Source organism: Passer montanus, unplaced genomic scaffold (genome assembly GCF_014805655.1).
Source record: "Passer montanus isolate IOZ18808 unplaced genomic scaffold, ASM1480565v1 scaffold9, whole genome shotgun sequence".
In the NCBI taxonomy this organism is placed as follows: domain Eukaryota; kingdom Metazoa; phylum Chordata; class Aves; order Passeriformes; family Passeridae; genus Passer; species Passer montanus.
In genome coordinates this window covers 16,028,205-16,051,265 of record NW_024374367.1, presented here as the reverse complement: position 1 = coordinate 16,051,265, position 23,061 = coordinate 16,028,205, and the positions used below count along the sequence as shown (strand labels likewise).

Sequence of the window (23,061 nt, the reverse complement as noted above, 5' to 3'; positions counted from 1 at the left end):
CGGCCCGGCCGGCCCCGCCCCGCCGCGCAGCGCCCCCTGCCGGCCGGAGGACCCGCGGCGGGAGAGGGCGGGGCGGGGCCGCCATGTTGGGTGTGGTGAGGAGGGCGTGACACCTCCGATCCAGCCGTGGTGAGGAGGGGGTGACATCCCTGAGCCCATCATGGAGCAGGGGGGGCAGTGGTGACACCCTTGAGCCCACCATGGTGGGTGTGGTGAGGAGGGCTGTGTCCCCCTGAGCCGCCATGTTGGGTGTGGTGATGTCTGTCCCACCTCATCCCGCCATGTTGGGTGGTGAGGAGGGCTGTGTCCCCCTGAGCCGCCATGGAGCGGGGCAGGCAGTGGTGACACCCCGATCCCACCATGTTAGGTGGTGAGGAGGGCTGTGTCCCCCTGAGCCGCCATGTTGGGTGGTGAGGAGGACTGTGTCCCCCTGGGCTGCCATGGAGCAGGACAGGCAGTGGTGACACCCCTGATCCCACCATGTTGGGTGTGGTGAGGAGGGCTGTGTGTCCCCCCTCATCTCGCCATGTTGGCTGTGGTGAGGAGGGCTGTGTCGCCCTGGGCTGCCATGGAGCAGGGCAGGCAGTGGTGACACCCCTGAGCCCGCCATGTTGGCTGTGTGAGGCGGGCTGTGTCCCCGGAGCCGCCATGGAGCGGGGCAGGCAGTGGTGACACCCCTGAGCCCGCCATGTTGGCTGTGTGAGGCGGGCTGTGTCCCCGGAGCCGCCATGGAGCGGGGCAGGCAGTGGTGACACCCCTGAGCCCGCCATGGAGCAGGCTCTGCCCTGCCCTCTCCATCACAGGCTCCCTCCGGTTGGGGAAGACCCCCGAGGTCATGGAGTCCACCCTGTCACCCAGACCATGTCACCATGGCCAGTCATTCCTCGGACACCTCCAGGGATGGGGACTCCTCCACCACCCTGGGCAGCCCCTCCAGCACCTGAGCACCTTTCCATGAAGAAATTCCCCTCAAACCTGAGCACAGATTCCATCGGTGCCCTCTCCTCCTTGCCCGCGGCGGTGGGATGGGTGAAGGGTGCCAGCCTCACCCTTCATGTGCCATCGCTGCCCTCAGGGCCACCCACAAATCCAGTCCCAGCTTGCAGAGGAATAAGGATTAAAGAACTTCAACTGCAACATTTCCAGTTAGCCCAAGTACGTGTTAAGCAAGTGAAATATAAAATCTTTTGTAAGCTCAAATAACTTCCAAAGGCGAAGGGACAGCCCACTTGACCTCGTTATTCCCAGTTACCCTCACACAACCAGATGCTCTCCAGAAGTTCCTGCCTTTTGCATGGACTTTGATAAACTGACTTTCTGCTTGAGCGCAATAAACTATGAGTAGATAAGTATTATTTAAGCAGATAACACTGACCAAACCACTCCATAGGTGCATTTATCACAACTGATTGAGGTCACTTTAGTTTCCAGCAGGAAGCACTTCCAAGTGGAGTTGAAGGAGTAGCATGCATTGCCTGGACTTTGGGGTGATTTACCAGGCTTCTTGTCACTGTAACTGGGGTTTTTTTCAATTCCCAGTCAAAGTAAGCCCAAATTCACAAATGTTGTGGCTCCAGTTCTCTGGGGAGTCACACAGTGGCTTGTGCACTGTGAGGCCAGGCAGGAACAAATGGAGATGTAGCAGAAAAAAAAAAAAAAAAAAAAAAAACCAAACCAAAAACACCCCAAAAACACAAGGAACCTACAGGATGCTGGAGGAATATTTTCTGTTCCCCTGAAGCACAGTCTTTTTCCTCAGGATTTCTTATGATGTTGCAGTAAAACTTTCATGACTCAAATTAAGGGCAATTAATGGATATAAAGCAGGATTTGTTGGTTGCCAACAGGTTGGAAAAGAGCTACTGTTGTGCACCTGGCTGCAGTGGCTCTCAAATTATGTTTCAAATATTAGAGAGCTAAGAAAACATGTGAAGAATGGATTGGGCTGCTGGATACGAACCACAGATTACATGCTGTGCCTGGGATTCCTGCAGAGGATTCTCCTTCACTGCTGGCAGAAGGAAAAGTTCTAAATCACACAGGAAAAAAAAGAAAAAAATGGGTGTCACAAGCCTACTCCTCAGAACAGCGTAAAACAGGCGTAAAACAACAATCAGAATGGGATGGTATGAAAACACCCAAGAGTGCACTGGGGCAGGGGGTTTTGGGGATGTGGCCCTGATCAGGAGGATGCCCAGCCCAGCCCAGCTCCCTGCCCTCAGGAGAGCTCCACTAATTGGTCTCTGCCCCTGGGGCCTTGCCCAGGAGGAGCAGGGATTGCTGCACACAGAATAAATGCCATTTCCATCCCTCCTCGGGCTCTCGGGGCTGGGGAAGGCTCTGCCACACTGAAATTAGGAATTCCCAGCTCCCCAGAGGCAGGGAAGGCATTTGTGCATGTGCCTTTCCACCCCAAACACGGCTTTCCTTTGTACACATAAAAAAAAGCCAACTAATATCCTGCTTCCAATTAAGCGGAGATATGAACTGCACTTTGAAAGTTCTTAATCCATTCTCTGGTTCATTAACTCAGAAAATTTCATCCCCATGGTTAGCCCTATCAGAGAGGATGGAATGCCTGGCACCAATTAGTTCTAATAACGAGCTAAGTTGTGCACAGATTTCGGAGCCCGTCGTTAGTATGAGAAAATAGGACAGCTCCTCTCAGAATAGGAAATCTTACTGGACGTTCCTTTAATTTGTCTTTGGCTGACGACTCCTCCCGCAGACAAAGCAGCTAATTGATTTGATGAGTTACAGACGCCTGCTGTGTGGCACCTCCCCTGCTGCCGAGCAAGAAGCTGCAGCCAAAATAAAGCGACAATACTGCTCTGAGATTCTGCTCTCCTGCCTGTTCACAGTCCGTGCTCTGAGGAGGCAAACACACACGCCCTGCTAGTGCCCTAGCTCCTTTGGATGCTGGTTTTCTCCCAGGGATTCAGCTGGGTTTTAAAATGTTACAAAATTATGTAATTTTTAATTTTATAATGTGTATATTATATTTATATTGTATATATTTAATATAATATATATTTAATATAATATATATTTAATATAATATATATTTAATATAACATATACTTTAATATAATATATTTATATTGTATGTATTTAATATAATATATTTAATATAACATATATTTTAATATATTTATATTGTGTATATTTAATATAATGTATAATATAACCATTAATATAATGGTTATTATGTTATTTGTAAATATAGAATATTTATAAAATATATAATATTTTAATTTCATAATATAAATTATGTAAAATGCAATAATATAAAATGTCTTAGAGACTGTGGGTGCCTCCCAGGTCAGGGAGGGAGGGAGGGAGAAGCTCTTGGATCTGGGGAATCTGAGGACAAACAGGAGCCTGGCTCTGCAGTGCCAGCAGGCAGCTGGGGGCTCTTTCCAGCTCTGCTCTTTCAAGGCCCACTGAAAATGATATCAAAAGAAACGGAGGCAGATGATAGCAGATACAAGATATGTGTCGTCTTATGTTACAGCCTCTTGAAGGAAAGGGCAAGATTAGTCTAAAGAGATGGACATTAAATAACTGGCTCCCAAACCTGCCACAGCCCGTAACTCCTGTCATTTTACACAGCGTTTTTGGTACTGCCACAGCATAAACAGCCATTAAATAACCCGAGGAGCCAAAGGAAGGATTTCTCTGTCTTCCTCGCTTCTTTCCTGAAAAAATAAACGTGTCAGTTGTGCTGTTACTGCTTGAGCTAAACCAGAAGTATTCCTTTGCCACAAGGAGCGAGACACCATGAAAATTAAACCGTAACTTATTTCCTCAGAGATGTTTGCACGCTGCCAGCACGGCACAAAATCCTGCCTCTTTCTGCAGCCCAGGAGAGCACCGAGACCTCTCCCCAGTGGGGAGGAAAGAGGGAGAAGGGAGGGAGGAGGGCAGCCCTGCTTCCCCAGGGGCAGGCAGCAGTGTGAGTCCTGCGTGAAAGCTGACGTGAGCAGCAGGATCCCATTTCCCAGAGTCACGGGATCCCAGCCCCGCAGAGCAGCCGGGGTGCAAGTCAGAGGGGAGCACGCTTGCACGCTGAGGTTTCTCCAGGAGGACTGCCCGCAGGTGAGCCCAGGTGAGAATCTGTCTCAAGGTGACCTGGTGTCAGGTTCACTGGGAGGCATCGCTTTTCACACACCTCCCTCACCTTGGAGGAGTCCCCGAGCCTGGAAACGTGGCAGCTTGGCGGCTGGCAAGCTGTGCAAGTGGCTGTCACTGCCAGGGAAAATATAAATGATGGCAGTCGCTTTAGCATTTCGATTTCGTAGGTGCTGGCAAACACTCCCCAGCATGAGCTGCTGCATGCAAGTGATGACCTTTAGGAATGCTGGCATCTCCCAGTGCTGAAGGAGCAGGAGCATGAATCAGCAGAAGGGAGCAGAGGGGGAAAAAAAGGTGGTTAAAAAGGAGCCTGCTGTTAGCAGTAAGTTAAATAAAATTCTCCTGGTCCTGCAGTCAGATTTATTAGCAGTGACCTTGGCACTTGCAGAGCCCCCTGCACAAAAGCCAGGCCCACGCTTGCAGATTTAGTGCACAGTCAGGGCCTTGGCCAGCCCAGTCACCGCATTTCACCCTTTCTGTAATTTAGATTTTAAACCTACAAGGAAACAAGCCCATTCTTCCATCCTAAGCACAAACAGTCTCCGAGTGAGGCTCTGAAAGGCAGGCACAGAGCCCCGGGCTCCAGCTCTGCACAGACCCCTGCATGAGCAGGTTCAGCACCTCGGGAGGGCCACAGCAGGGACTCCTTGGTCAGTCTGAGCCCTGAGCTGCCCACCCAGGACCACGCACATGGTGCCAGGCCAGGGGAGGCATTTCTGCAGCCTCTGCTCTGAGGCAGAGCTCCCTCCAGCTGCCAGGCACTATCCAAAGAGTGCTGCAGCCCCTCTCCTGACAAACCCCAGTGCCCACAGCCCGGGCTGCCCTGTGTGTTTCAGTCCCACCAAGTGTTCTGCAGCTCGTGCCCATCAGCCGCGGCCCCTGGCACACCCTGGGCGTCAGCTGGGCTGTGGAGCAGCTCTGAACCAGCAGCACAGCCCTGAGCCTGTCTGTGCAATTCTGTTTGTTCCAGTCAGGAGTCTCTGCCTGCTGTGAGACGCTGCCACATCAGCAGGACCAGCCTGAGGCACAGCACAGGTGCTGCCCCTGCCTCACTCATCCCTTCCCATCCCGGGAGGTGGGACTGTGCCTGGCACAAATGTGATGTGTCCCAATTTCTGCGGAGGGTCTGGCTGTCCCCAGCAGGAGCTCTCATTATGACAGGCACGGGATGAACCCCAGCAGAGCCCAGACTGGATAATATTTACAAAATAGACAATATCTTCATTTAATAATATAAATTATGTAAAATGTAATAATATAAAAAGATTATAAAATGTCTTAGAGACTGTGGGTGCCTCCCAGGTCAGGATCCTCCCTTGTGGAGGGAGGGAGAAGCTCTTGGATCTGGGGAATCTGAGGGCTCTGAGGACAAACGGGAGCCTCTCTCTGCAGTCGCAGGGAATTCCCAGGGAACCCGGGCCTCACTTGTGTACCTTGCACATTCATTTCCTTTTTTCCCCTCAAGTTTGCTCCTCGGCCAGCGGCTCTGCTGCCTTTGCTTGGATTTTCCAGCAGAGGGGGATGCAGCCTCACCAAAGCCGTCCTCCTTCCCTGAAGCGTTTAGCTGTGTCCTCACCTTCATCCTCAGCCTCACCCTCCCCTGGCTGGGCTCCCCGCACAGCACAGCCCCTGGCCTGGCAGTGCCAGCACCACACCCAGCCTCTCCTGGCACACGGGCACCGCAGGGCCCAGCAAATCTTCCTCTCTATTTTTTTGGAACTATCCAAAGTGAGGGATGTTACCGGCAGTGAGCTGTTCCCGAGGGATGGACAGCAGGAACAGCAAAGCCAATCCCGTGTGAGCCCCAGCCTGGCTGGCAGGAGCATCTCCGGGAGCTGTCCCCAGAGGTGCCCCAGCCTGCCTGGCAGGAGCATCTCCGGGAGCTGTCCCCAGAGGTGTCACAGCCTGCCTGGCAGGAGCATCTCCGGGAGCTGTCCCCAGAGGTGTCACAGCCTGCCTGGCAGGAGCATCTCCGGGAGCTGTCCCCAGAGGTGCCACAGGTGTCACCACACCCTCACCTCGTGCTGAAGGAGCACCCAGCCCTCTCCAGCTGTGAGGGGCAAACCCCAGCTGGTGCCTTTGCCTCTTTTGCCTCCTTTGGGGGAAGCAGCAGCACATCTGGGGGCACCAAGAGCCTCCCATGGCCCAGGCAGCTGCAGGACCTGCAGCCAAGCACAGGACCTGCTGCCTCAGCACCTGCTGAGAGTCTGACCTGGGCAGGGAACCTTCCTGTATGCCATGCTGGACCCAGAGCAGAAGGGAGCGCCCAGCCTCCCTTGCACTGGATTTTGGGTGCTCTGCCTCTCTGCATTGTCCTCTGTCATCTCTGGAAGCCACGTTCCCTGCTGGCATTTCATGGAGCGGGGCCATCGCAGGGAGCTGGGCACCTCATGCCACCATGTCAGAGCTGTGCTTCAAGGTTACTTCCATCAAATGCTCCTCTTCCAGCCATCCAGTTATTTTCTCCTTGGTTAAATCATCTGAAAATAGACTGCAGCCATCCTAGTTCCTCCTGCTTTGTATGCATGAGCAGGAAGGGGAGTTTAGGATTTTGCTGTAATGCCATACACAAAAGCCTGCTGGAGAGCATCACTTTGATTAGCTCTTATTGTACACCCAAGAAAACAGAAAAGAATAAGAATAAGGGAGAGCCCAGCATGTGGCTGCTGTGCCTTGCTGCTTCAAGGCTGCTCAGAAAATCTGCCTGGTTGCTCAGGGCCCTCATCAGGAGCACATTTGTGCATATCCCAAAGTCGGTTTGGATTTTATCCTCTCAATAATAAGGGACAGAAGGCCTGGAGCACTGTAATGATTTGCTCCCTAGCACATCCCAAAACTTTGGCAATAAAGCAGCCTGACCCCAAGGCCTCCCCTTCCCTTGGTCACCTGCAGGCAGGTGAACCTTTCCAAGCCCCCCACAGCACACAGGGCACAGCAAAGCTTCCCAACTGCAAACAAGGCATCCCAGCTCCTGGAAGTCTGAGATGGAAAACTTGGTTTAGATCTGGGAATTAAATTAGCAAAAGGGATGAAAAAGAAGAAAAATATTTCACATCCAAGCACGCATCTTTGGCAGAATTTATGATTGGAAAAAAGTATTGGGATGCGAATTTTGCAGACAGCTCTGATGAGTGATGGAATGGACCAAAGTCCTCGCTCTAAACTGCCTGAACTCTGAGGATTTGATGCAGATCCAGATCTAAAATTTCCATTGGGGCCTTTCTCATTAAAACCAGAAGCAGAAGGCTCTCATTTGCTTACAGAGGCTGTACCAGATACTAACTTGCCCCTTCTCCCCCTGTGTCCTGGCCACCCCCTCTTTACCCCTTCTCAGTTTAGGTGAGTCTTTGTCACAAGGATCTGACAAACCGAGCAGTCCTGGTTCTCCCAAGACACAGGGCACCACAGTTCTGGAAAACAGAATTTAGTGCAAGCATCTGCATATGGATTTTTTAAATAAACCTCATCCCAAATAAAGCTCATCCGAAGCTGTGGGCACTCAAATCATGTTTAAAAACATGAGAACACAGGAGAGGCAGAATGCAACCAATGCTTCCCTGCTTCCCACCCAGCCAGGCGAGCACCAGTCATGAGACTCACACAGCTTAAATCCCACTGTTACGCTTTCCCAGCAGACAAATCCTGCTTTATTAAACCAAAGTGCAAGGGAATTAGCAAAACCGCCCCTTTCCTTCACACTATAGTGTATATATAAGCAACCTAATCCATACGCCAAAGCTCCCACCGCTCTCAGAACCTCTCAGCTGGGAATTCCCGTCAGCAGCCCGCAGTCTCCCTCCTGTCAGCTCGGGATTACCTTTCCCTAACAGGGCACGGGAAGGAGAAAAACACACGGGCACCTGCCAAACTCATCCCTGCGGCTGCCCCCGCACGGTGACCCCGCCTGAAGGAGAGCCGCAGCCGCGGGCACGGGCAGGGGGCTGCGCACCAGACTTCATCCCTGCGGCTGCCCCCGCACGGTGACCCCGCCTGAAGGAGAGCCGCAGTGGGCAGGGGGCTGCACACCAGACCAATTAGTGCTCGGCTTTGCTCATTAAAGAGCCTCCTTTGGCTGACCTGACCGAATAGTTCCCATTGTTTCCCTCAATCCCGTGGCTGCTGGGGCTGCTCAGCGGCGTGGGGAAGGATGGATGAGCCAGGGAGGGATGCCCATGCCCTGCCTGTCACCCCACCTGCCCAAAACTCCGCCGAGAGAAAAAGGAGGTGCGAGTCAGAGAGGCCTTCATGTCCATGAGATAAGGGCCTCCCAAACCAGGGGTGATCGGCGGGGCTGGGAGGACACAGCCTTTTGTTACACAAGGCTTAAAGGGCCTCTTCAGAAGGAGCAGGAACCAGCGAACATCACAGCCTGGAATAGCGATGTGCTACATCCCATTTCTCAGGAGGGAGGAAGGAAGGAAGGACACGTGAAAAGAAAATAGCAGTAAATGATCCCACTTCATAATTTTTCTTCCTGTAACCCTTCTGGCCTTACAAACAGGAACTTGGTTTTAAACTAAAAATAAAGCCTGGTGCCCGTGTCGCAGTCGCAGCTGGGCGTTTCCGAGCGCGCCGCTGGGCTCGGCCCTGTTCTATAAGCAGCCAGGGCTGGGCACCCTAGGAAAGTGCCTGGCTTTGCATTTGCTATATTTACATATCATCAGTTATCAGGAGAACAGGATGTCCCAGGGGATCTGAAATAGGATACAGCACGCTGCATCTCCTGGTCAGCCCAGCCACGGGCCAGGCCCGGAGGGCTGATCCGTCTGCCGCGGCTCCGGGGCTGCCCGGTGGGTGTCACCCTCCCCAGCCCAGCTGGCACGCAGGCCAGGCTGCTGTGGCATCCCCAGCCTCCCTCCAGACACGTGTGGCTGCAGCAGAGAAGAGCCGAGGGGTGGAAAGCTCCTATTTCTCTTTCTGCCACGCTATTTTTTATTGTGAAGGCAGAGGAGATTTATTGTGCCCTCCGAAAAATCAGGTCTGTATTCTGCTCCACACCTTGTTTCTGGCACTAAAGCCCCAGCAGCCTTTCAGTGCAGGGTGATGGAGCAGGACAAGGCCTTTCCCAGGGGAGCAGTGCCAGGGCAGAGCAGAACCCCTGGCACATGGGGCTCACCGGGGTGCAGAACACAGAGCCAGAGGGGGCAGGTGGGCAGACAGAGGGGTGGGCACAGCTCCCTGGCACTGCCCACCCTGCAAGGCACGGGCTGTCCCGCGGGGTGCCCTGCCTACCTCACCTCCTTGCATTTAAATGCCTTTCTCACACGCTGGGCGTAGCTGCCAAGTATTGTGCCTTCAGTACATCACTCCACCTTGATTTCAAACCACTTCAGCTTGCGTTTGGGAGTGGTTTCCAAGCATTCAGCTCACCCATATCTTATCCACACGGGTTTCCTTTATGAGCTGCACCCACTACAGGTCCAGAGCTTTAAATGCAAACCCAAACAAATATGTGGTAGCGCTTCCCATTCCCACTGGACTGGCCTGGAGTGGGAGTGGAATGAGTCAGGAGTACCATAAAGGAAAGTGAAATAGATCCACCCTGAGCAGATGATAGGATCAGGGCAGATTAGTAGCCTTGGATCAGATTCAAGGGTCAGCATAAATCTTTAATCTTTGCAAAGTCCTCGAGCCTCCCTCCCCTCGCTGTCTCACATGCACACACACCAGGCATGACTAAACAGCTCTCTGCGGGGATGGCAGACGCTTCAGAAACTCCCGGCTGGTTTTGGTTTGCAAAATACAACAATAAAGCTGCTCTCTGTTCTGTGAACGTGAGAACTTCCCTGCGCAGGCACCTCGCCCCTGGATGCTGTGGGATGCTGCCAGGGACGGTGTCACAGCACAGCCACTGCTCCCACCAGCACCAGGGCCCCTCTGCTTTGCTGTGACCCCAGAGTCAGGCTGCACCAGCCAAGTCAGAGCCAAGGACAGTCCCCACCTTGTGCCTTATTAGGTCCCGCCGTGGTCTGCCAGCACGTCATTACTCATTATTCCTCTGTATTTGCTTCCCACTGCCGCTGTGCTCAGTGCACATAATCTGGATAGTTCCCAGGTTTCACGTGGAGCTGCAAGTGCCTGGCTCAGGGGGGGTGGAAATGCCAGGCTGCCCTGGGAAGGGGCTGTGTGGGAGCAGAGGGGCTGGAGGAGAGGTGTGTGCCAGCTTTGCACCCAACTGATGCACTAAAGGAAAAAAAAAAGAAAAAAAAACACAGCAAAAAGCCCTGGCCTAGTTTTTGTTTCACTGTGCTGGGCTCAAGCTCGAAGGATGTGGTTTGGTGGTCAGCACATAAGACAGCAAATGAAAAAGAAAAAATTCCTTTGATTAAATCCAGATCGGGTCTGTGCAAGCTCTTCCTGCGGCCATCGGGAAATCACAGGAGGGAAAACCCTGCCCACGCTGCCTGTGCCTGGGCACCAGGGACGTGGCACAGCCCGTGGGGGCCCTGTCCTGCTCCGTGGGGCACTTTGTCCCTCGGAACGAGGTGTCCCACGCTGGCACCAGGAGGACTCAGTGCCCAGGGGCTCTGAGACACCCACCCCACCTCGCTGAAGGCTCCTCCTCAGGCTGTCTCGATGGATTGATAACAATTCAAGTCACTCTCTGCCACAAAGGGCCAGGCAAGTTCTGTATAAGCGAATATTTATATATTCCCATAAACATTTTAAATGGGAAATTGCCTAATGTGCCTTATTAGAGGGAAAGCACGAGCAGCTGGCCGAGGGCGCCTGGCAGAGCTGCTGACGGTGGATGTGCTGTTGCTGCTGCACCTCGCAGCTCTAATTGCTTCAGGAATCCTTTGACTCATCTTCCGAGCGGCTCCAGCATCTGAGCACGGATCTCTGCCTTGCCGGTCTCCTTCAAAACACCTTTGCCTGGCTGCTGGGTTCAAACCCTGGCGCTGCAGCTGCCTCCTGACCTCGAGTGCCCAGGTGCTCGCTGCAGCCCGGAAAACCCCTCTGTGGTCGCTGTCCCGGCCGCAGCAGCAGCTCCTCACACGTGCGGCACATCCCGGCTGCTGCTGCCTCGCTGGGGACAGCGAGTGCCCCCGAGCCAGCCCCCAGCCCAGCACGGCCCTTGCTGCCCCCACAGCCAGCACTTCTCGGCTTTCCCGGGGCTGCGGGACGCGCTGGGAGCCTGGCACAGCCAGCAGAGCTGTTCCCGGGCTGCTGCACATGGAGCTGGGGACACGGGCACGCAGGGCCCCGGCTTCCCCTGGGGACAGGGATGTCGCCGAGCGCTGCAGCGCCAGCCTGCTCTGTTACTATGGGGACAGGCACCGCGGGGCCGGCAGGAATAAATGTATAAAAATCGCCGGCAGCTTGGCCCCGCGGTGCCAGCGGGGTGAGCGGGGTGCCCCAGCCTGCTGTCCCTCCTGCCCCTCGCATCCCTCCCGGTGCTGCGTATAAAAATCGCCGGCAGCTTGGCCCCGCGGTGCCAGCGGGGTGAGCGGGGTGCCCCAGCATCCCTGCCGGTGCTGCGAGGGCCGGCCCTGCCAGCTCAGGGCTGGCACACAGCTCGCAAGAACCAGTGCCTGGAGCATCCCTGCCTGGAGCATCCCTGGGCACGGCACGGGGGGCGGCACACGGGCTCCGTGCCCCCGCAGCACCGGGCTGGCACAGGGCGCAAGGCAGCCTCGGGAACCTCAGGCATCACCCACTCCTTATTCACCCTGCCCCGTGAGCTCCCCGTGACCTTTGGACGCTCGTTTCAGCCACGGAAAAGGTGACGGGCAGCCAGAGGGAAGGGAAAGAGGCAAACGGCCCCGCGGGATGGCAGAGGTGCCACCCCGGGCGGGTCCCCAGGCTGCGAGGTGCCACCACCGCAGAGCTCCTGGACACCGGGTGTGGTGGTGCCTGCTCCGCCTGGGGAAGGGCAGTGCTGCCATGGGAGCGGGCCCGAGGAGGGGCTCGTGCTGCCGGGAGGGAGCGCCAGGCACGGTGACAGCTCTCCCGAGGGCATCGCCTTCGAGAGCGGCCCTTGGGAGGCCCGGTGATTCAAGGGGAAAGCTCTGCAACACTCATTCTGGGAAGTTTCCATTTGAATTGCTGCAAAGAGCAGTTTTTCCATGATAAACAGATTGCTTCAGTTCCCCAGCAGCGCTGGGGGGGTCAGTGCCACCCCCTCCCTCCACGGGGCCCTGAGTCATCCTCCACGCCAAGGCTCAGCCAGGGGCTGGGGTGGCAGGGCTGGGATGGGATGGGCTGTCAGAGGTGCCCGAGCAGCCTCCCATGCCACGGGGGAATCCAGCCCTGGGGAACTGGCACCTCCTTTGTCTGAAATCTGCGTCCTGAGAAAACCCTCCCCAGCCACGTCCTGAGCAGTGTGCAGAGCAGGGCCCCTCTGGGGACACTGGGCTTCTCATTCCTGAGCCAGGACTCCGGCCCTGGTGGGTCAAACACTTGGTACGGGCAGTGCTGATGAGAGCCCTGCCTCCTGTGTGCCCACACCACCAGTTCTGGATCACAGGGGGCTGCCTGTCCCTCACGTTTCCAGAGCAGCACCCCAGCCCTGGTGGCCTTTGGGAGCAAACACCACTCCTCTCCTCGGGCTGACACCAAAACCAGGCCCGGTGCTTCATGTCCCAGCCAGCTCCAAGGCAAACATCCAAGCACAGAGATCAGAGAGGGAGAGGAATCCCACTCCCTGTGCCTCTCTAATCCTGTGGAATAATGCATCCCATGAAGTGCAGCCTGGATCCAGTCCAGCACTCACGGAAGGCAGTGACAGACCTCCCACTGATTTCAACGGGAGCAGAGCGAGCTGGGCTTTAATCAGTGTGGCACCAGCAGCAATAGCTCGCCAGCCCCGGCATTTCTGAATACATTAGAACGTGTTGCCTATGCCCATAGGTCGCATTTCATCTCAAATCACACCAGTTTCACAATACGTGCACTAATACCACGAGATAATCATCAGTGGCTGCTTCCATTTGGGCTGGAGCTTTATCCCGATCAATAGGTGCAGTCAAACCCCAGCAGCAGGTCCCTGCCACAGCAGGAGAAGGGCACTGGGAAAGGGGAAAGGCCCCCAGCACGGCCACAACCTTACTAATGATTCAGTGTCGAGAATAGAAATAAGAGTTAAATCTTCCCTAAGCTGCTCAGCTGCACTCTGGTGGTGTCCACATCCTCAGGCAGCAGCACAAGCACGAGCTCCGTGCACACCCCGTGATGTGGATAAGCAATGTTTCAGCCCTGATAGTTTGCATATTCATCAGTGCTTTCAAAGCAGGCTAGAGCTCGGCCTTTTCTCTCGCTGCCACGGCACGGAGGCGACCGGAGAGCCACAGGAGGAGGGAGTGCTGCTGTGCTGAGGATAAAGCTGTGCTCCAGAGAGAAACTCATTATTCCTCTGGTGCGACAGCTCTGGCAGCCACAGAGCGTGGCCATCATCCTTGGGCTGAGAAAACAACAACGTGGGAGCCCTCCTGGGGCTGGAATAAGGAGCAGAGGGCAGAGAGGAGGTAAAGGGCAGCACTGGGGGCCAGTCCAGGGCTGTAATGGCAAGCCAACCCTTTCCCACCAGCACTGTCACCCCATGGACATGGACAGGGCAGGGCTGAGCAGGGTCCATCCCACAGCAAACACCCACCTGCTTAGCCTGGCCTGCCTCTGTGTGGGTGCAGAGCTGGATGCCAGGAACAGGCAGCCCAGGACAGAGCCCAGCCAGCTCCCACCAGCCCAGGACAGCCACAAGCACAGGAGGAGCTGGGGGAGCTGCCTTTTATTTCCAGGCATTCCTGATTCCATCAGCTGTGTGGTATCACCCAGCCTGCTCCGTTTGCAGTTTTAACACGGCACATGTGGTGAAAAACCCTTCCCATGCAGAGCTTTCCTGTCTGGCCATCCCCAAAGGCCCTGTGATGGCAATACTGCCTCCACAGGGTGATGTGCCTGGGGCAGGAACACACCTGAGAGAAAGAGACATGTCTACAAAATAAATTATTTCAAAATAGGTAGAAATGTTATCTTCAATGTCTTACACCCCAGGAGTGAGGGCACCAGGGTACAGGTGCCTTGCCCAGGGCCAGTAATTGCCCACTGCAATTAGCAGCTCTCCCGGCTGGGGAGGCACCGGGAGAGCTCCCAGTGCCGGCAGAAGGGCAGTGGGAAAGGTCTGGAACAGCAGGGAGCAGCCAGAGCCACATCTCCCAGCCCCGGCAGCACGCCAGGGTTACAAAACACGGACAGCCCGTGTCACACAGCCAGGGTCAGTGTCACCAGCCCCGCGGGCTATGGTTACAGGGCTGAGCCCAGCAGAGTCATTGTGCCTGCAGCCCTGCGAGCTCAGCCTGCCTCGGCCCCCGCTGCCCGGGCATTCCCAGCCCTCCTCCCACCCCGAGCATCACACGGAATGTCTAAGGGGGAAAAAAAGACTTGCTCAAGACCTGCTGCTTTTTCCACGCTGAAGCAGAAACAGCAATTATCTGGTTCAGTCTGGTGCTGCTGGCCTGGAACATGCCATGACAACGTGTTTCTCGTTTCAAAGCCTCTTTTGTACTAGGACACAGTTCAAGGGATCTTGCAATGCCTGCATTTGTAAACACGCCGCACTTGCAGCTACACGCTCTGCAGATGAAAGCCAAGGCGGAGCACAAGGAGCACAAGGGCACTTCTCCCTCCGTGTGTCACAGCTCCCCCCAGCTGCTCCAGCAGTGCCCCGGGCTGGGTAACCATGCGTGGTCCTCAAAAGTCACGGCACGTTCAGAAAAACGGAGTCCTGGAAAAGGGGGGGGTGAAAATCACAAAATCACAGCAAAAAAAAATGTGCGTCACTGCAGATTATTTTAGGCCCTGGTCCATGCATAATGCAAATAAGCAGCTCCCGGGGTACATGCCTGTAAAAACCGTCCAGTCCCACAGCGCCCAGCTACGGGAGCTTTCCAAACAGGTGGTGAAAAGCTAAAATTATGTGTCTGTGTGTCCTCACCGGGGTTAGGAAAGGCCCTGGCTCTCAGGAAGGCTCTCCCTGTGCCTCCACAGGGCTGGTATGAAACAGGACCGAGACAGTAAAAAATTCAGGAGCATTTCTTTCCTTTTGAGGCAATCGTGCGCTCCCACTCAGCAAACCTCACTCAGCACCTCCACGGCACCCTTTGATGTGCCTGACCCCGCTGCCCCCTCCCACCCGCTCTTCACGCACACGAACTTCAATTATTTTTAATTTTTCGCCCAAAATCATTGTATCCTCCTTGTCTGACTTCAAGGAGTCGCTCGGGAAGCCCTATTTATGGGTTGAAATGCTGCTGAAAGAGTTATTGCTGTGTTATTCAGCTGTTGTGCCAAGCCTGCATGGGGATCGGGTTTCTGCTGAAAGGGTGCCAGGCACGTCTTTTTCCAGGAACCAGCAGCCGTATTTAGCCTCCGGCTGCACATGAAAGACTGCAGTCGGAAACGTGACATTGTGTCAACATTTGAGGCAGGTCAGAGCTGGGTGAGACCATGAAAACAAGCCCGGGAACTCAGCACACCCCGGCGGGGCGGCGGCACGGGCTGTCCCGGGCTGGCACCGTGCCGGGGGTCTTCCTTCCTTCCTTCCTTCCATCCTTCCTTCCTTCCTTCCATCCTTCCTTCCTTCCTTCCATCCTTCCTTCCTTCCTTCCATCCTTCCTTCCTTCCTTCCATCCTTCCTTCCTTCCTTCCATCCTTCCTTCCTTCCTTCCATCCTTCCTTCCTTCCTTCCATCCTTCCTTCCTTCCTTCCATCCTTCCTTCCTTCCTTCCATCCTTCCTTCCTTCCTTCCATCCTTCCTTCCTTCCTTCCATCCTTCCTTCCTTCCTTCCATCCTTCCTTCCTTCCTTCCATCCTTCCTTCCTTCCTTCCATCCTTCCTTCCTTCCTTCCATCCTTCCTTCCTTCCTTCCATCCTTCCTTCCTTCCTTCCATCCTTCCTTCCTTCCTTCCATCCTTCCTTCCTTCCTTCCATCCTTCCTTCCTTCCTTCCTTCCTTCCCACAGAGCTCACCAGTCCTGCTGGCACCAGGCCAGGGGGGCAGAGAGAATTCCCAGCCCATCATAATCTTTTGCTTCCTGAGTGAATGTTCTCTCTTCACTTCTTTTGCAATTTTTTCCTGCGAGACTGAGGATCTGGAAGTCCTGCAGCTCGTCCCACCACAGGACAAGGGGGTCAGAATATGAGGACCAAAGGGGAGCCATGGAAAGGATCAGAAATCCCGGGGGTCCCGAGGCTGGGGACCCCTCTGCACTGAGCACCAAATGCTGTCCCCAATGGGGTTGTTACACTCAGCTTCAGTAAATCAATATTTAGCCCTAATTAAAGCAAACATAACGTGAACACTGGGACTGTGTAGACCCCAAACACATTGCACCAAGCAGCATTTTTTTCTAGCATTACTGAAGCTAAGGTTTCTTTAGTTCTAACCACAGTCTAACAGGAGCATCAGCCTCTCCATGTGGGGTCCTGGAGATGCTCAGCCCAGGACTGAGCTGTGCTGGCCCAGCTGGACACTGAAACCTCTCCCCACGTTTTGTGATTCATCTGCACAGTGAAAATCCCAAATTCCCCTCAGAACTGCCCGTGCCCCATCCACACACAGGCAGCACCACTGGGAAGCTGAGCCCTCCCAGCCATCCCTTTGCTTCACCCCTCTTTTCCCTCTGGGGAGGTTTGGGGCTGTTGTCATTTCAGCTGGAGACCAGAAGCCAGCCTTGCTGCTGGGAGGGAGCTGTGCTGGGGTGAGGACTTTACCTTCAGGCTCACTTTGCAGCACTGGGAGTGGAGGCAGCAGGCTGCTCCACCACCCACAGTGCCAGCTGGAATTCCCAAATCGGGGACACCGGGGACACGTGGGGGTGGAGGGATCACTCCAGCACAGGCAGGACCCGACCCTTGCACCCCTCAGCCCCAGGACCTGCTGGGCACACCCCTGGCAGTGCCCGGGCTGCTCACACACAGGCTGGAGGTGCTGAAGTGAAACCAGTTTGCAGCAAGTCCATTTTCCTCCAGGAACTGGGCAAAGCCTCTGGAGACACTGCATCCTCCAGGGTGGGGGGCTGCCCCCTCCCCACAGAGCTGGGGGCCCAGGAGCCAAATGCCAGACACGGGGAGCACAACGTGACATCAGGAGAGAGCAGGAAAGCCAGCCAGGCTCTCCTGGCACCTCCCTCGAGTCTGGAAGGAAAAAAATCCCTGGAGGTGCCAAGGGAGTTCAAATAAATAAATATCCCTGGTGACACGGGTAATGGGACCCTGAGCTCCTTCAGGCACCGTCAGCAGAGGAGCTGTGGGGGGGAGCAGGAGAGCCCTGCTCCACCCTGCACCCCAAAATCCTGCTCCACCCTGCACTGAGATCCCCCATCCTCCCTGCACCCCAAAATCCCTCATCCCCCTGCATCCCAAAATCCTGCTCCACCCTGCACCAAGATCCCCCATCCTCCCTGCACCCCAAAATCCCTCATCCCCCTGCATCCCAAAATCCTGCTCCACCCTGCACCAAGATCCCCCATCCTCCCTGCACCCCAAAATCCCTCATCCCCCCCCTGCATCCCAAATTCCTGCTCCCCCCTGTGCCATCCCCTGTGGGACCAGACCATGTGGAATGACCCTGCTCAAACATTTCAAAGCAAAGGAGGCAAACCCTTATCTTCCACAGGAAAAGAATTATTTTATTAAGCATTTTTAAACAGCTACTTAACATTTACTCAAGATAAAAATATGTACAATATCCCACCTTGAAGGCGGCTCCAAAATATAAACACTGTACCTCTCCCGAGAGAAAAACGGAATATTCTTCTCTTCAAAAAAAAAAGACAACCCAGAAACAAGAATACATTCATATTTCTCACTTCTTTATGCTCAAGTAGTTATACAAATAATAGACATCTGAAACATTTTAACTTTTAATATATTTATATAATATATATATATATTTATAACAGGATTTTACAAATAAAGGCAACAACTGTATACCAAAAAAACCCAAAAAACCAACAACAAAATAAACGTTAGAACACAATCTGCAATCAAGCATAGTGCATCTCAACAGCTGGTGCAATGGGAGGGCGACATGAGGATCCAGACAGGGATTCTGCTCACCAGGTCTCAAAACCAGTAAGAAAAAACCCACCAAAGAGCACTGCCCTTAGCAGTGAAGTTTGGGGTTTTTAATTAAAAAGAAGCTAAACTGGAGAGGATGTTCCTCGGTGGAGAAAGCCCCTTGCAGCTCACAGGAGCAGCGCCACCACCCGAGCCCTCTCTCCTTCGCAGGGGACGCGAGCCAGCTGTGCCAGGAGGAATCCAGATGTTCAAACCCCGCCGGGCTCCGGCTCCTCGGAAAATCCCAGCCCTGCATCCTCCAAAGGCACCGACAGGGCAGGGATGGAGGGCGCTGCCTGAGCCGGGGAAGCCGCGGTGATTCCCGGGGGAGCAGGGGCTGGAGCCGGGGCCACCAGCCCGGGGACAGCTCCTCCCGGCCCGGCCCAGCAGCTCGAGTTACAGGAAGGGCGCAGGTTAATTTCTTTATTAGATGTACGCCATGGAAAGCTCCAAGCAGCAGCTACCTTTTATTTCTTAAAAAAATATCTATGTATCAGCAAAGGTGTGGAGAGAAACCCGTCTCAGGTCTGCCTGACCTGTGTGGGACCAGGCAGTGACCGCTGGCCTGCTCCTCCTGGACTCCTGGTGGCATTGCCACCACGGCCACCACCTCACCGTGGCCACTGCCCTGCTCCTGCTGTGCTCACGGTGGCATTGCCACCACCCCCACACTCGGGGACACTGGCACAGCAGCCCAGCTCAGGTGAGCCAGCGGGGCTGCTGCTTCCAGAGCAGCTCAGGGAAGTACCGTGCTTTATATTCGTGAATTTTGTGTTTGCAGACCCTCAAACCAGGCCTGCCCAATGGAATATTTCTTCACAGCTTTGCAACAGATTCGCAGCTGACCGAGTCAACTGTTGCTCTGTAGATGTGGAGAGGGAAGAAGGGAAGGGGCCAAGCACAAAATCCTTCTTTAATCTTTTGGAAGCAGTTGTCAATCGCTAACCTGGGCGCATCCTTCATCCTTCTCCAAGCTACCTGACGAGTCAGAGAAAAGGGGATTTAGCTTCCTACGCACAGTGAACCTCATCCCCACACCTCAGTCCAGCCAATATATAAAAGTGAAACAGTCTCTCAAACTAAAAAAAAAAAAAACCAAAAAAAGAAAAAAAAAGAAGAACCAGTCACACTGCGCTCAGTCTTTGGTTTCCAAGTTCAAAGGAGGAATCTGCTTCAAAGCTTGAAGCAGAGCCGAGGAGTCGATGGGGGAATGGGCCGGTACAGGAGAAGGGAGTCTCTGGGGCATCAGCAGAGGGGGGGAGATTTTCTCGGGGTTCATGAAGCCCGTCAGTGCCGCGGCAGAGGCCGGCAGGCTGGGGTACAGCACGGGCACCGAGGCCGGGTACCAGCACTTCTCCAGCATGGGCAGGTAGGCGGTGGCGGACGGCGGGATCAGGTAGAAAGGCAGGCACAGGGGAGGCTGGTGAGCGTGGGGGCCCAGGAAGGCGCCGGCAGAGCCCATCATGTCACTGCCAAAAGGGCCCTCGTCCTGCGGCGACTCCAGCCTGCTCCTTTTGGCCGGCGGGTCCTCAGTCTCTTGCTTGATAGAGCTTATTCTCTCCTGGACAGCGTACTTGAGGTCGGTATCCTTTTTGAAATAGGGCTGCTCGGGTTTGGAGTCGCTTTTCTCCAGCTCTCCCCCGTAGCCGCTGTCCGTGTCCGTGTCGCTGCCGCTCTGCTCCCCGCTGGAGTGAGCGAATGTCCGCTGGATCACGGGCACGCAGTTCTTCCCGTGGCCCTCGCCCGCCGCGCCCAGGGGCGCCGGCTTCTCCTTCAAGTCCAGCATTTTGGGAGGGATGTCGGCGGGCTTGCGGGCGGCCCCGCCCTGCAGCACCTCGCTGGCCATGCGGTGCAGGTGGCTGACCAGCTGCGACGACTTCAGCTCCTTGCCGTTCTCGTGCTTTGCCAGGTATTGCAGCATTTCCTTGGCGCACATCTGGAAACCGGATCGAAACATTTCCTGGCTGGAATCGAGGTTTCTCGATGACAGGTCACCTAAGGAAACATTAACAGAAAGGAATTAAAAATTAACAACATGCTAAACAGTTCCATTTCCAGCTCCGAGGCGGACCGGAGGCGATGCTGGACTTGAGTTACAGCACAGCCAGAGGGGAATGCAGTGGCCAAGCTGGACTCTGTGAACAGAAATCCCCAGATTTCTCCAGAAATGGACAGTTCCATTGGAACATCCACCCGTCCACTTTTACATAACAACTTTACATAAAGTGCTGCCTGCTCTTTTTTGTTATTTACTCTAAAATGCACTTTCAACAGGTACTGGAGTGCGGGGAGGGGAGCGAGTTAAGCTGTGGCTTCTGCAGGAAACCCCCGGGGAAGGCAGGGTGCACCTCGCCCTGCTCCTCGGGGCAGGGAGCTCCCGGCCCTGCCAGCAGCTCCGCCAGCCCCAGGGGACTCGCTGCTCCGGCAGCTCCACTGCACTCCCTGTGGCTGCCGGGGCAGGGACAGGCGCCTCCGAAAAATTCGGGTTTACTGTATCCGATTCACGTGAGAGCCACATGTGAAAACAGCAGGAGGAAGTGCATCTGAGGCTGATAAGCTGAAGCACCGGGTCCCCTCTGCCTGCAGAGCACAGCCCTGCTCGGTTATAAAGAAACTTAAAAAGGTGGGTATAGAAAGCAGATTTATATCTATTTCCAGAGAAAAACAACCTAATAAACCAGACTGGGTTATCTAAAGCTCACAAACACAAATGGGGAGAATCGAATGGCTTTGGAGAGAGCCTCACAGCAAACCTGGGCTGTAACTAAAACTGCTTAAACCCCAGTTTAATTTCAAACAACTCCCAGGGCACTCTGCACTGACTGTCTTGAGCAATGCATCTTTTTTTTTTTGTGAAAGCTCACAAGCAAAGCCAGACAAAATGACAGCACGAAAGGCCAGAATTCCCGTCTCCTCCCTTCTCGGGAACAAGGTGTCACAAGCGCATTTCTCAGGCTCCCCAGGGAAAGCCCATCACACACACTCAGGCTGAGCACTCACCCGCCTGCAAACCGCTCTGCAAAGCGATGATCTTCTGCTGCTGCTGCTCGATGAGATTGGTCAGCGCCTTCACGTGCTTCAAGGTGAGCTCCAGAACCACAGCCTTCTCCAGGTGACCTAGAGTCTGGGAGCACAGGGACAGGTTGGCACCCGCCGCCGGCTCGGCCACGCCGGCAGGAGCCGCCGGCGCCTTCCCGGGAGCCGCGGGCACGGGGAGAGCCCGAGCCGGCAGGACTGCCACCGGCAACATTCCAGGGAAACCAGCGCAAAAGCGGGCTACGGGAAAGGCTCTCGCGGAGCCCTGCGGGTACTTTCGGACCAGCCCGGAAAGAAGCGTTTCATTTATCGCTCCTGCCGCTGCTGGCACGGTGAGCGGGCAGCCCGGCCGGGGACGGCTTCCGCCCGGCAGCGGTGCGGGGAGCAGATCCCGCAGCGATCCGCAGCTCCCGGGCAAGTTCGGGATGCGCTTACAGCCTGCCCGGGGCGTGCGGCACCGCGGAGAAAAAAAAAAATTAAAAATATAAAAAATATAAAAAAAAAATAAAAAGCCACCCGAAATCGGCGGCGAAGCGGCGGCAGAGCCCCGTCCCTCCGCTCGCACCTACCGTCAGCTTGAGGTGCTCGGGCAGCAGGTCCTTCAGCTGCGCGATGCACTCGTTGATCCTGTCGCGCCTCTTCTTCTCGATCAGCCGGTGCGGCAGCTTGTAGGTCTCCTGGGGGGCCGGGGCAGCGGTCAGCGGGGCACAGCGCAGCCCGGCCCCGCTCCGCCCGTCCCGAGCGCGCCGGCAGCGCCGAGCCCGGCCCCGGCAGCGCTGCCACCGCTCGCTTCACCCCGTTAACCCCCCATTTACCCCGTTACCCCTCCGTTTACCCCATCGCCCCCCGTGTTCCCCCTTTACCTTGTTGTCCTCGCTCCTCTTTAAGCCCCTCCGCGGCTTGTACACCTGGTACATGTGCGCGAAGTCCAGCCTGCACGGGCGAAAGGAGAGCAGCGCGTTAGCCCCGTCCCGCAGCGCCGCCGCCCCGGAGCCCCCCGAGCCCCCCGGCCCCGCTTACCCCGGCAGGTCTCCGCTGTCCAGGGCGGGCAGCTTGCCCAGGCAGCCGGGCGGGGGCTGCGCGCTGGGGATGCGCTCCATGGCGGGCAGCGGGGGGCTCAGGGCGGGCAGGGGCTGCGGGCGCTGCCGCGCACGTGTGTCCCGGCGCGGGGGGCGGCTGGGGCCGGGCCGAGCCGTGCTGTGCCGTGCCATGGTGTCATACCGTGCCGTGCCGTGCTGTGCCGAGCCGTGCTGTGCTCTGCTGTGCCATAGTGTCACACCGTGCCGTGCCGAGCCGTGCCGTGCTGTGCCATAGTGTCACACCGTGCCGTGCTGTTCTGTGCTGTGCCATAGTGTCACACCGTGCCGTGCCGTGCCGTGCCGTGCCGAGCCGTGCCGTGCTGTGCTCTGCTCTGCTGTGCCATAGTGTCACACCGTGCCGTGCTGTTCTGTGCTGTGCCATAGTGTCACACCGTGCCGTGCCGTGCCGTGCTCTGCTGTGCCATAATGTCATACCGTGCCGTGCCATACAGTGCCGTGCCATGCCGTGCCATGCCGTGCCATGCCGTGCCATGCCGTGCCATGCCGTGCCATGCCGTGCCATGCCGTGCCATGCCGTGCCATGCCGTGCCATGCCGTGCCATGCCGTGCCATGCCGTGCCATGCCGTGCCATGCCGTGCCATACAGTGTCATACCGTCCTGTGCTATAGTGTCACACCGTGCCGTGCCGTGCCGTGCCGTGCTGTGCTCTGCTGTGCCATAATGTCATACCGTGCCGTGCCATACAGTGCCGTGCCATGCTGTGCCATACAATGTAATACCGTGCTGTGCCATA

The 23,061-nt window shown here is 55.6% G+C and overlaps 1 protein-coding gene and 2 long non-coding RNA genes across 3 annotated transcripts; 1 reads left to right on the top strand and 2 right to left on the bottom strand.

Moving 5' to 3' along the window:
- The first annotated feature begins 4,009 nt into the window (after positions 1–4,009).
- LOC120514009 lies at positions 4,010–5,336 on the top strand. The gene is made up of 3 exons (XR_005630395.1): positions 4,010–4,108; positions 4,302–4,456; positions 5,105–5,336. It is a non-coding gene; the product is annotated as an uncharacterized LOC120514009 (long non-coding RNA).
- Positions 5,337–13,748: 8,412 nt separating this feature from the next.
- On the bottom strand, positions 13,749–15,355 carry LOC120514010. Its single transcript, XR_005630396.1, has 3 exons — positions 15,068–15,355; positions 14,526–14,857; positions 13,749–14,048 (listed from the first exon to the last, which is right to left on the bottom strand). It is a non-coding gene; the product is annotated as an uncharacterized LOC120514010 (long non-coding RNA).
- A 2,385-nt stretch (positions 15,356–17,740) lies between these two features.
- BHLHE40 (basic helix-loop-helix family member e40) lies at positions 17,741–22,371 on the bottom strand. The gene is made up of 5 exons (XM_039695291.1): positions 22,248–22,371; positions 22,091–22,160; positions 21,797–21,904; positions 21,192–21,315; positions 17,741–20,186 (listed from the first exon to the last, which is right to left on the bottom strand). Exons 1-5 carry the CDS (start codon positions 22,325–22,327, stop codon positions 19,327–19,329), a joined length of 1,242 nt encoding a protein of 413 aa, XP_039551225.1. The 5' UTR covers positions 22,328–22,371; the 3' UTR covers positions 17,741–19,326.
- Between the last annotated feature and the right edge of the window lie 690 nt (positions 22,372–23,061).